The sequence below is a fragment of the Epinephelus lanceolatus genome, chromosome 6, assembly GCF_041903045.1.
Source record: "Epinephelus lanceolatus isolate andai-2023 chromosome 6, ASM4190304v1, whole genome shotgun sequence".
Taxonomy (NCBI): domain Eukaryota; kingdom Metazoa; phylum Chordata; class Actinopteri; order Perciformes; family Serranidae; genus Epinephelus; species Epinephelus lanceolatus.
This window is the reverse complement of record NC_135739.1, coordinates 37,339,126-37,352,185: the sequence shown is the minus strand read 5'-3', so window position 1 is coordinate 37,352,185 and position 13,060 is coordinate 37,339,126. Positions and strand designations below refer to the sequence as shown.

At 39.0% G+C, this 13,060-nt stretch overlaps 1 protein-coding gene across 1 annotated transcript in view; it reads right to left on the bottom strand.

Annotated features, from left to right (window-relative positions):
• Positions 1 to 13,060, bottom strand: part of gmds (GDP-mannose 4,6-dehydratase) — a 217,894-nt gene that overhangs the window by 184,130 nt on the left and 20,704 nt on the right. Inside the window, exons 3-4 of the mRNA XM_078169035.1 lie at positions 12,325 to 12,412; positions 12,099 to 12,208 (exon numbers count right to left, since the gene is read on the bottom strand). Of these exons, the coding sequence (XP_078025161.1) occupies positions 12,099 to 12,208; positions 12,325 to 12,412 (198 nt within the window). The remainder of the gene's footprint in view (positions 1 to 12,098; positions 12,209 to 12,324; positions 12,413 to 13,060) is intronic.

Here is a 13,060-nt window from a genome sequence, read left to right as displayed (position 1 = left end):
TATGAAGCCATGAAGCTGATTATTATTGCCAAATGTCTCCCTGGAGGACATAGCAACAGGAAGATTGATGAGTTTGATAAATATTTGGTGTAATCCCTGGTTACCGTCTTCTCACCTCAGCTCTGCCCTCTTACCAACTACACCAAACTAATTAAGCAAATGATCCCAGCTTTGAATGTGTTATTGTGGTAAGTTCTCGTACCGACAATCACGCTACAAGCTACTGTCAGTCACTCACCACAGAGGTAAAAATGGAATAAATGACATGTAGTAGGAGGGAGGAGGAAAAAGTTAGAGGGAAAGAGGCTGAGGGATGATGTATCAGATGAGGAAAACAGTGATAACAGCTCAAATCCTACAAGTTTCTTCAGGGGCACCATTTTACCAGTTTTGATGTCTTCCCCGTCTACCTTGCCAATCTTTTCCCCCCTTTTTTTCATTTATTTCTCTCTATGTTTTTGTCATTTGACTGAAAAAGCTGTAAAGTAGGCATTACACCATGACCTCCCTCTCCTCCATCTGCCTACAGAGGAGCTGTAATGTGACTGACTGACCTGCAGAGGGCCTCATCCAGACCTGGCATCTGAAACAAATGCATCAATCATCAAAACAAAGATAAACCAAAGAGACACACTATTGTAGGGCTCTAACAATTATTTACATAATCAGTTGATGTGCTGATTGTTTTCTTGAAAAAGAAATAATAATAATAATAACAATAATAGAGTATTTTTTTCCAGAGCCCAATGTGTTTACTTCAAAATTAGTCCAAAACCCAAAATGTTCTGTTTATTTTCACACATGACAAAGAAAAGAAACAAATCTCCACATTTGACAAGGTAAAACTGAAGAATGTTTCGCCTTTTTGTGTGAAAAATAGATCATGAAAAATAGTTAATTTTCATTTCAACTCTTAGGATTGTATTCATTATCGAGTAACCTGCCAGTTACTTTTCAAATAAAAATAATTAAAAATAAATTATAAATAAATTTAAAATTTTCAACTCTTTTTTTTGTCTATAACGTGTCAGAAAACAATGAAATGTCCATCATATCACTCTGGTGTACCAGAGACCCAAAAGATGTTTTTTTAAGTGCAATAAAAACAGAAGGACTGTCCTGATTGTAAACTGAAAGTTTTAAAAAGTGTTCAAAAATGCAGTCCAAGCTGAAAAGTCTGGGGTAATATTAAAAATTTATTAAGCACAGGGATATCAACGCGTTTCGACTCAACAAGTCTTCATCAGGATATGAGCTAGTCAAATTACAAACAGGTGAAAGAAAGAAAGAAAGAAAGAAAGAAAGAAAGAAAGAAAAAAAATGTATAAATGACAATTGCATGACTGTGTGTGAATCACAGCAATCGTCAGAATAATGAATAAATACAAAATTTATACACGTGTGACTGTCAGATTTCAACAACAATGAATAACAAGACATTGATGCAGAAATGTATAAATAACAACATCAAAGGGTCCTGTGACCAGCCGTTCAGAATACGACCAAAAGAAGAGACAAGCAGGAGTAGCACAACAACAAAGTTTAAAACATCATAAAAGGGTCGTAACAGAAAACAATTATTACAAGCAATACTACAAGAAGGGAGAAAAGTCTATCTCTTCATTGAGACCAGGATGTGTAGTGGCCTTCAATGTGTAAATCCAAAAAGTCTCACGCTGTAGGAGGCGCTTCAGTCTGTCCCCTCCTCTCAGGCTATTGGGGACTGCCTCAATGGCCATGCATGTTAAAGTGTCAGGACTGGTGTGACCAGCAGTTTTGTAATGTTGGGCCATGGGGTAGTTTGGGTTTTGAGTTCGTATGGCGTATTTGTGTTCAGCCAGTCTTTCTTTGAGCTTTCTTTTTGTGCGACCGACATAGAAGCAACCACATTCACACTCCAGTCGATAGACAACATATGTTGTGTTACAATTAGCAAAACTGCAGCAATGAAATGTCTTTTGACTGGAAACATCAAAGAAGGCATTGTCTCTTTTCATGTTGTGGCAGTGTTTGTATGCCCCACACCTAAAAGTGCCTTTAGGTTGGGGGAACCAGGACCAGGACTTGTTTTTTTTAAATTTGGTTTTGTTCAATCAACAGTCCAACAGCACATTCTCTTGAGGAGCTGGAACAAGCCAATGTTTGATATTTTTGCTGACTTTATGACTTAAACTGATTGACCAATTATTGGATCAATAAATAACCTTTATCCAAACTATCAAACATGTTTATTTTGGTCTTTTATACTTGTAAAGCAAGTTAGTAGTAGCATTCTCTTTTGTTAATTAGCAAAAATTATATCAACAAAAGTTAAAAACAACAAAAACAGGTACATTTCTGATAAAGGTTTAAATTTACTTCAGCAAATCCTCATATTTGAGAGGCTAGAAACTGCACTGCATTTTTGCTTAATCAGTGACTTTATCAACCTGTTATCAAAACTGTTGCTGATTAATGCTCGATTGATTGACTAATTTATTATCTCTAAAGCACTTTTTTTGATTAAAAAATATATATATATATATAATATATATATATATATATATATATATATATATATATATATTATATATATATATATATACACATATATATATATATATATATCATCTTTAAAAATAATTGAAAATTGATTACCTATATACTACAGTTAGATCCTACAGAAACCCATCTCATTACATTTTATTCCCCAGACATGACTGGGACCCGCTGCTGTTATAAATTAAATACCTGACTATAATCCTGTCTGAAACTGTCAGGGGAGTCGTCCACGTGGCTCACTGCTGCCATCTATAAATCACAGGTGAAACTACATCTGCACTGTTTATTTTGGCTTCTGTATGTCACACGAACAAGACAGTTGATCTGGAATATTTGGGGTTTGATTTAAGATACAGACTTAGATGCAATCATATTTAGCTTTGTGATACTATTTATTGACTCTGTATATTTACTTAACAAACCTCAAACCCCCCCTCCTTCTCCTCCTCCTTTCCCAAACTGCATGTTTCCATGTGTTACAACTTTGCTGGAAAACAGAAAAAGAACTGACTCATGAGTGGAGCAACGAATCTGACCCACAAAGCACAACCACAAAACATTCCCTAACTCTGAACAAGTAAAGTGCAGACTTGTTTCTCTTGGCACAAAAGAGGCTATTCTTAAGCTAAAGTTCACTTTCGATCCAGGCCAAGCAGGCTGCCTTGTATGAAGGCCTAACCTTTCAAAACAGGGATCGGTCTGCTCAGGGAGCTATTCTGACCGCTGACTACCAGGCCACCAACACAACACAGTCCTGTTTCTGCTCATTCAATAGGCGGGATGCATGAGAACATGTGGACTGGGAGATTATACTTCATCTCCATTTGGCCAAAACCACCAGGATTATGATCCTGAACGGCAATTTTAAAACAATGGAAAACATGGCACCTTAAATACACACAAACCGCACACACACAGCTAATGAGTCCTAAGAGACAGAAAACACATACTTCAGTGGGGAATGCGCTAATTTGGTTCCATGCAAGTCTTTATCCTAGTGAGATACACAAACCGCAGCAAGCGTGCCACTGAGGGCTGATTGGATAGGAATAATATAAACACCAATCAGAGAGTGAGTAAACCCAGCCAATGGGCTGTTACAGAGACGAGACCGCTCATCATTCACTGAGGGGTTCGTTGCTGTCCTGTGAAAACCAGGTTTCTCCAGAACTTTTTTTTTTTAAAAACTTGTCTGTATTAAAGACGCAGTGTGTAAGATTTAGGAAGATTTAGTGGCATCTAGTGGTGAGGATTGCAGATTGCAACCAGCTGAAACTTCTTCTGGTTAGAATTCCTTCAGTTCTTATTGTTCAAGAGAGAGCTGAATCATCCGCAGATGTCTCGTCCTCTCCAAAACAAATAGATCCAGGGATTAAAACTGGTAAAAAGACTGAATAAAGCAGTTTTGCATTTAAAAAAAAAATGTTGGGCACTCTGGTCACAGAGGGGTTTCTGACTCTAGTGACCAATGCAAAAACGCTAACAGCCCTATCTAGAGCCAGTATTTGGTTTGTCTGCTCTGGGCTTCTGTAGAAACATGGTGGTACAACACAGCAATTTCTGCAGAAGAGGACCTGCTCCGTATGTAAAAATAAATGGCTTATTCTAAGATAATGAACCACAAAGACTCATCAGGTGATTATACACAAAAGAAAACATTCTTACTTTATGATATTCCATTTCTGCCAATAAATCCCCCTGAATCCTACACACCAGACCTTAAATGAACTTTGGAGACGATCTAATAGGTGTCAGCAGGAGAATGAAGAACTGGCATGTCCAAAATGATGTGTTTTGTCTGTGTCTTCTGAAAGATTTCTGCTTTTCTCCAAGTTAATTAAAGAAATTTTGCTTTGAGCTTTGTAATAAGATTTTTTTACACTACAAAAAAAAAGTCTCTATAAAAGTAGAGAAATAGTGATTCAAAAATCATTATCACTGTCTGTGACAACCATGATCAAGTGGTCAAGATAGTCTACAGACTGATTTTTAAGACAGTCTAATGAGGTTTTTAGAGAGTGTTCTAGCTTTATCCACACCTCAGTTTTGGGTTTTGGGGTTTTGACACTGTACTGTGATAACCAAATTTCTCAAAAATGTCAGCTTTTTATAATTTTATGATAATCTACAGGAGTATCTTGTTTTAAGCTTTAAGACAATGCACTTTTTGGGTAAGTAGGACTGACATTTGCATAATGATCCTTGATCAAAACTATATTTCCCAAAAATGTCAACATATCAAGAAATAACAGAAACAGTCTTGTTTAAGGCTTTGCAACAGTGCAGACTTGAGATGATCTAAAAGTGTTTTTAAAAGGGTTTGAAAAGCCTATAAGCAGTATTGGCATTTTTGATAACAATGTTAACTTTTCATGACTTAAGAACGTCTTGTTTCAAGCTTTTGACAAGGGATTTTTTTCATAACCCAATGAGTTTTTAAAAGTTAGTGCTATTGGCCAAAGAAGAGGGAAAGTTTTGGGAGTTTTGCTGCAGTGTGAGAAAAGCGTGTTTCTCGAAAATATCAACTTTCTTAAAAATTTCAGGTCTTATTTTACGCCTCATGACAACACATTTTTGACATAATCCAACAGGCTTTTAGAAAGATTTTGATTAGCCTCTGATGAATAATCCCAACCCATACAAGAGAATTTAATGCTTCAGTTTATCTAAAAACAAAAATCCCCATATTGGGAAAACACATGCTTTTCACTGGAAAGTGAAGTGATGCTTTTTTTGGAGCAGAAATGGCAAGTGTTGTGTATAAAAATGTGTCCTCAACACTGAGAGGGCTAATAAGGCAAGACATTTGGGTCTAAATAGACTCCATCATCCCCTACCCACACAACACACACTACTGGATGACACACAGAGAGTCAAAACAACTGAATCACATTACTAACGAGTTACAAGGATTGCATAACATGCCCACAAACTGTAGTAAGTAGTGGTATTACCGCCTCAATCTGAGAGTAAACTGCTGGCATGCTGCACAATAGCTGCTTCAGGCCTATAAATGCATCAACACAGCGAGCAAACAGTGCGGAACTTTGTGGGGAAACAGGCGTGTTAAATCCTGTGTGTGTCTCTGGCGTGGGAGCTTCTGCAAACCCGGATGGGGGAGAGACCAAAGGGTAGCAGAGAGAGAGCAAGCTGTAAGAAGATAATAGGATGATGATAAGTCCGTCTGAGGAGGAATTCGGATATGGATAATGAAGGATATAGATGAAGGAAGTCTGTCTCCTAGATGCAATCTGCACTTTTGTCTTCAAAAGCCATCAAAAACAATGAAATGGGAACCTACTGCTGCTTCAATTTACCTTCTCACCTCCCAAAACTCTTTCCACCTTCTCTGTCTCTTCACCACGACCCCCCACCCCCTCCCTGTCATGTCATTTTCCCTGTCATGAACGAGGTGTGTTAATAATTCATCCCGTCTCCCTGTGTGTCTGCTGTGACAGCTGCAGGTGGGAACACTCGCACGGCGAGAGCGACGTTGAGGGATTTTGTTCACGGCTTTCCTGTGAAGCGCTTCAGTGGGAGAACACAATGGGGTCGTGTTGAACCCTCAGATGCATAACAGATTACTGCGAGCAGCCTGTAAGAACTTCCCTTTTCGGATTCGTTGTCCATGCATATTTTACGAGTTTAGTTTCCAAAGTATTTTCTCAGAAAGATGGATAATTCATTTATTATTGCAGTGTTTATGTTTTTCCTTTTTTTTTTATCAGATTGGTCTCTTATTTAATTTGGCAAGAAGCTGTTAAATAGTAAGAACAAAGACATCAAACATATCCATATGTTTGTGCTGGTGCTTATTTCTAGCACTTCCTGCTACAAGCTAAGAATACACTCTGTAAAACAAAACACATTCAATTTTCCACTTTGGAGATCCAACATAAAATGAAGCCCACAAACTACACACACTACCTGACTACTACACGACTCCATGCTGACCTATGACAACAATGTTCTACCCACTGTAAGACAAGCCAATGCAAGTTTATTTGGAAATGTAAGTAAGTTTGTAAATGGATATTGCATTTTTTACCCTTTAAACAACAACTTTAATGATCCGGAGTTTCACTGTAGCACCACCATAAGGTCCAAATTGTAAGGTCCTCTGACATCATGCTGATCAAAATGTGACTCTAATACTTTGGTTTATGACCAGATATTTGCCATCTAATGACATCAGGGCTGTGCCCACCTCAGAAATATGTCAGTCAAAACTAAAATGGCTGTTCAATATTAATGTTTGACTATATAGAGTTTGAATGGAGTTTGGCAGGATGTTCAGGCTCACAGCAATGGTCACATAATATAGTAAACAAGACAAGCTAATCCTCCAAGCTTTTGCATGGCAACCACTCAACAGTTCTCAAATGTACAACAACAACTTTCCGACACAAGATATCAAACAAAAGCCAGAGACCGCATCATTTTAAGTTGCTAGGAGCTGTAAATTCACCACCAAGCAGAAGACAGAAGATAACATTATCTCAAAGCCTGACCAGGCAAAGCCTCTCTTCCTCCTGGCAGCTGCCTCCGTCTCACTCAGACTCACCCTGTAGTCAAGAGCAGTGTGAAACTGAAGAGCGCTCACTCTCCAGCTAGATCTGGGGACCGAAACTTCCCCAGAAGTACTCTGCACACTAACTGGCATTAAAAAAACAGAAGAATCTCAAACTGACTGTGTGGTCTCTGGCACGGACCTAAATGACATTCTCAGCCTAAGCCTCAATTGAACTTTGTCTTTAGTAATAAAACGCAAAGGTTAGCATGCTAGAATAAAATGGTGAACATGTTTAACATGTTAACATGCTGCTAAACACAAGAAGGTTAACATGTAACTGAGTTATCATGCTAACATTAGCATTTAGCTCAAAACACCTCTTAACACTACATAGGACAACCAATACAACCAATGGCTATAGACACTTTGTGACAACTAGTGAAGTAGTTTACTGTTTGTATAATTAATATTATTTACTTTTCTGATAATGTGAAATGGTCATAATTATTTCCCTACAGCTTATACTAGTTGAGTTGGAGCAGAGCACTATCATAAACAATCCACCAGAAACTCATATGTGAAATACTTTTTTTTTTTACAAGTATTTTGGCCATTTTTCCTATATTTGGAATTTTGCTTTCAGGAAAGATATCTGAGTACAAAGATGAATCTGATCAATTCTTCTGCTGTTACAGCCACATATAAAAGACATAATATCCCTTCTGTTTTGTTTGTGTACTGGTCTTTTGATACTGCAGCTGGCTGCCTTTCTGCCTCTCCAGTGTCCGTCCACTATTCCCTGTACACCTCCACCCCTGCAGCATTACAGAATAACCTTCACTCTGTTCTCAGTGATGACTCTCTCCAGCGGAAACCAGCACCCACACACACAGACACCCCATCTCAAACCAATACTACAACTCAAATAATTCAGAAGGGATTCCCTGTAAGACGGCGGCAGCAGGGAGAAGGCTGATGGGAAGGAAGAGAGAGATGCTGAGTAGCCGGTGTGAGTGATCTTTTCCTCTGTGGTGGGACAGACTGGAAATTGCTCCACACCACTGCTGCCAGTAATCCAGCCGGCTCAGCTGTTCAGAGCGGGCAGCATGTGGTGAGGAGCTACCAGGGCCGGGTTTATTGGTGTGGAAACAAATAAACATAGGACAGCCTCATACAGGTACAGGGATTTTCTGACACTCAGTGTGCGTGTGTGGCCTGAAGATGATCTACCATGTGGGAGGTGGGAGCAAAGTCATGGCCTCTGACCACAAAGGATGTGGAGAGAGGAGTCATCATTTATCTCCCTTCTCACTCATTTTCCCACTCTCTTCTTTTTTTCCGTCTGTCTTCCTTCATTCCTTTTTACTGTCTTTCCTCTTTTTTCATTCTTAGTCCCACTTTGACGGTCATTGAGCATTAGCAAACAATTATCCTTAACAGTGAGTAATCTATTTTTCTTTTATCATTTATCAGCAAACACAAGATGAAAACATTGTCAAATGCCCTTTATACAAACTGAGAGGAAAGTTGTTGTAAACCAAGTGGCAACCTCCTGGGCTGAAAAATGAAGCCAATGCTAAGTGCCCATTGACTAATCCCCATTGACGCCCATGTTAAAATGTTAAATGCCCTTTAAAAAGAAGTAAACATGTTTACAGCCTGGTACAAGAAACATTTTTGGTCTCTAAACCTAATTTTCCCCCTCATGACAACCATATGGGGGGGTGGGGAATTCTAATATATGACCCACCTGTTAACAGCTGTATTCTGTGTATTTTCAAGCTATGAATAATTAAGGGTGCGGCCCCTGAGGTGACAGGCTGTGTGTGAGGTGTCCTGACAGTCTGTAAATCAGATCCACCCCTCGCTCCTCCACAGCTCCATCCTCTCGTCCAAATATGGTCACTGGCTCCAAAAAAACAAAATGGCGACGGCCGAAATGCTGAACCTCAGGCTTCAAAACGGGAGTCTGCGTCCATTATTTTATACAGTGTATGCTGTAAACCAAATATCTTAAGATTAAAAATCCTATATATTCTTTCTACTTACAATGTCTCGAATAACTCTTTAGCCTTTTTCACTATATGATCACAATTATTGTATGATTGAGTCTCAGAGGTCATCTTGGGTAGAACTGTTTTGTTTTCATTATAAATTTATTTGCCAGTAATGTTCTTGATTAATCATTTGGTCTTTAGTTAATGATACAATGAAATGAAACAGTAAAGCAGTAAAGCAGTGCTTAAAAAACAGACAAACAGTTTATCATCAACACACTTAACAAAAACATAGAATGGCTTTTGTGGTAGTTCTTGCCACAGTAGGTGCCACCAGTACTACAGTTTGCTGTGATGATACGCACACAAAGTGAAAACAATACCAGTCGACACAACATTGTTGCAACAAGTAAGATCTGATAAATCCATGGTTCACTACCTGCCCAGCACCAAACCACAGACAGACATAAGCCCCTTTTATACCGCCAGATTTTCGGCGAATGTTGGGCCGTTTTGCTGGCAAGCTGTGAGCATTTAGACACACAGAGCCGGATTGGCGAGGATTGGGAGGAGCTGTTGATGACGCCACATGTGCGACCCACTAGCGGTGGATAAACAGGAAACAGCTGATAGCAGGAATGAGCAGCTAGTACTAGTAGCAAGAGGGAAACACAAACCTGACAGACACTACAGTAAAGATGAGCAACTGGTGAGACAAGGAATTGCATGCCCTCCTTGTCCTCACAAACGAAGAGGCCATTAACCGTCAAATGCAGGGGATGGTGAAGGACAGGCCAACTTATGAGAGAATCGCAAAGGACTGACCAGCTGCAGCTTCCCTCGGAGTACGTCACTGTTTACATCACACACTGAGCTACATGTTTTGTTACTTCCTTACACCCCTATTGCCCCGAAAAAGGCACATTCTGTATGAACAAAAGTAGGTAAGCGGCATTTTGCTGTACTCCCCAATTTTGTTTTTATACTGCCAATGCTGAAAAAAGACTGATTGGGCTTTCCTGTAAATTTGCACAATTCCTATTTAAAAAGGGCTATAGTTAGAGACCAGCTGATTAAGAAACTGTAACATCTACTAGCTAAAGAGACTAATATTTCCCTCAAAAGTTGGTGGAGACCAAACCAGAGATATCAGGAGAGTGAATAAAGGACCTACATTCATCAGGTGGACACAAACACCACTCCAAATGAATGATCATGTTGCTCTGTGTCTGCTTCGTGTGTAAATAAGCAAACATTTGCCACCACTGGTTTATTCGGCAAATATTTTTGTCTGTCAGCTTGTTACCTAAAAGTGCCGAAAAGCAAATTAAGTAAGATTTTCTACTTCATTTTACTTCATTAGGGAAGCATTTGCCAGTGAAAACATAATTCAAAGATTATTGACTAAAATTCATACGTTTCCTGTTGATTTACCAATAAATTAATGAATTAATCTTTTAAGCGAAGCTTGGACTACACCCCTGAGACATGCAGGCTGACCTGGCTCTTCCAGTTAAACTCAGGGATTCAAAGACTGGAAACAAACTGAGTTGAACTGGATGATGAAATGATTCCAGTCATATCCAAATGTGGCTGGATTCAATGAAGAAACTACTACTATTGAAAAGCAGTGTCTCATGTTCTTATTACAAATGGCCTTATTATCTATGATCTGACTAAGCTCTTGGCTCCGTATCCCACCCAAACCGCCATGGTGAAGCAGGATCAGTGCTGCCTGGAGAATGTGTGTCAGATCCTGGTGTGGAGGGGCAGAAAGAGGAGAGGGGGGAGGCGCCAAGGGATCTCCTGGGATCACCGCGGAGCTCTGAGACAAAAGGGACATTGTGGCACAGACTGACCCATCCAAGAAAACATTACTTCCTGTCCCATCAGCTCTAGCGTCCTCCGCACATGAGCAGCTCACTTCCCAGAACTGAGTCCCTTTTTAACATCATCTGCTTTTAACCATTCACAGCAGCAGTCAGTACTGACCATATGCACTCACTGACACTCAAACACAGTGAACTATATTTGTGGAGGAACTGGCATCCACTAAGTCTCAAAATTGATTTGACATTTACATTTTTTAGATGCAGTAGTGGAAAATAGGTGTTAGAGACTTAGAGTGTGTTGAAGGATGGTGCTATGCATACTGTATGTTTCAGCCCATTAATCACAAGCTCTTGCACCTTAAATGACTGCAGATAAAGTATAACTCCAGTCTTTGGAACAATTTGGTTTCTTTGCAGTCTGTCTTCAACTCATGTTGTAGGTATGCTATAAAAATAAACTTGAAAGCATGTGAATGTTGCTTGACATGCTAGTTGTCCTTCTTAAAATTCAGTTGATCAATATGTTTTTAAAAAGGAGAAACTTAACACACCAAAGTATGAAAAATAAAAAAATCTTGGATTATAGAGTAAAAAAGAAGAGAGCTTGTCAGACCTCTGTAGTCCACCTCTCATCTATGCTTTAGGCTAGCCATTCGAGGCTACTACTACAAGCGTAACACATCCAAATCTCTGACCACACTATCTAATAACAGAATCTAAAATGTCACTCTTTAGAATGCCCTTAAATGCGGCAATAAGGAGGGTTATCATTACAGCACCTGCCCAAAAATCTATTATCATGTGATGATAGAGTGCCACTGAATATAACATACAAAACAAATAAATATATAATATAAATAAATATAAATTGTTTTCCATGATGGATTACAAATCAATCAAACCAGATCATTACTTAAAAACGTGAGTGACCTCTATCACCATTTTACATTTTGAGTCAGATCAGACAGAACAGAATGCAGTCTTACTCTGGAAATAACACACAACCTTATTCATTACTCCTGGTCCTACCACTCCTGTTAAGACTTTTATGAACTCTTTTACTTTGTCTGGCTCTTTAACACAACCCATGCGCAGTGTTTCCAGGAAAAAGGAAATTACTTAACAATGTTAATGGGGAAGGGTGTTTAAAAAAGAGATGGTCTTCATTTGGAGGAACACAGTGAGAATGCCGATTTGTTTGTGGGATCACCCTACCTTGACATGACTCTGAGCGCCCAGGTTGTAGATCTCTGTAGGCTTCACCTGATTGATAATCTTCACTAGGCATGTGCTGTCAGTCAGATCGCCATAATGCAGCTTCATGTCTGGGAAACACAGGGACAAACACACAGAGATACACTATCAGTAAATCACATTATTGATTATTTACATAATAAATCATCAGCCACATGTGAAAATGTGACGTAGACAGGATACTTACTGCCTTCAGTGTGGGTCTGGGGGTTCTGGTAAAGATGCTCAATGCGGCCTGTGTTGAAGGAGCTAGAACGACGCATAATACCATGAACCTGTGAGGAAAGGAGACAGGCATTAAAATACTATATTTCTTTTATTTTTACTATAATTGTTTAGACCAAATCAGTTTTAACATTATCATTATTACAATCATTACTATACTTAGTTACCTTTGAAGACCACATTCCTACTGTCTTGAAACAATATTTTTTAAACTAGTAAGTTGTTTATGCAAACTGCAAGACACAGCTCCTTCACAAAATAAGCTCCTACAGAAGGAAAGACTGCTGATCATTGTTTTTACTGTGAAGCAGCTACAAGAAATAGTTGAGTTACCCCCACATTTACAAGAACGGATGGGAGAAGCAACAGGATGCCATTCAATGTCAATCAAATGTTAACTAAACTAAATAAACTGAAAAATGTGCATACAGTAATAAGGGGATCAGCTTTAACATACAGAGGACCTCAATGTAGATCAATTTTCCATTGTGTGCTATTATTATATTTGGAGCTGTTCACATGTTGCAGTCTTTTGGCTGCACAAATTCATTATTTAAATAGAGACCCAAGACAAGCACGCTCAAAACCGAAAACAATATTGTTGCAGAGGGCATTTGTTGCCTTCAGATTAACCAGTTAGCTCAAAAGGAATTACTGATTTTTTTCCATCCAAGGAAGTCACAACATCCAGCTGAAAG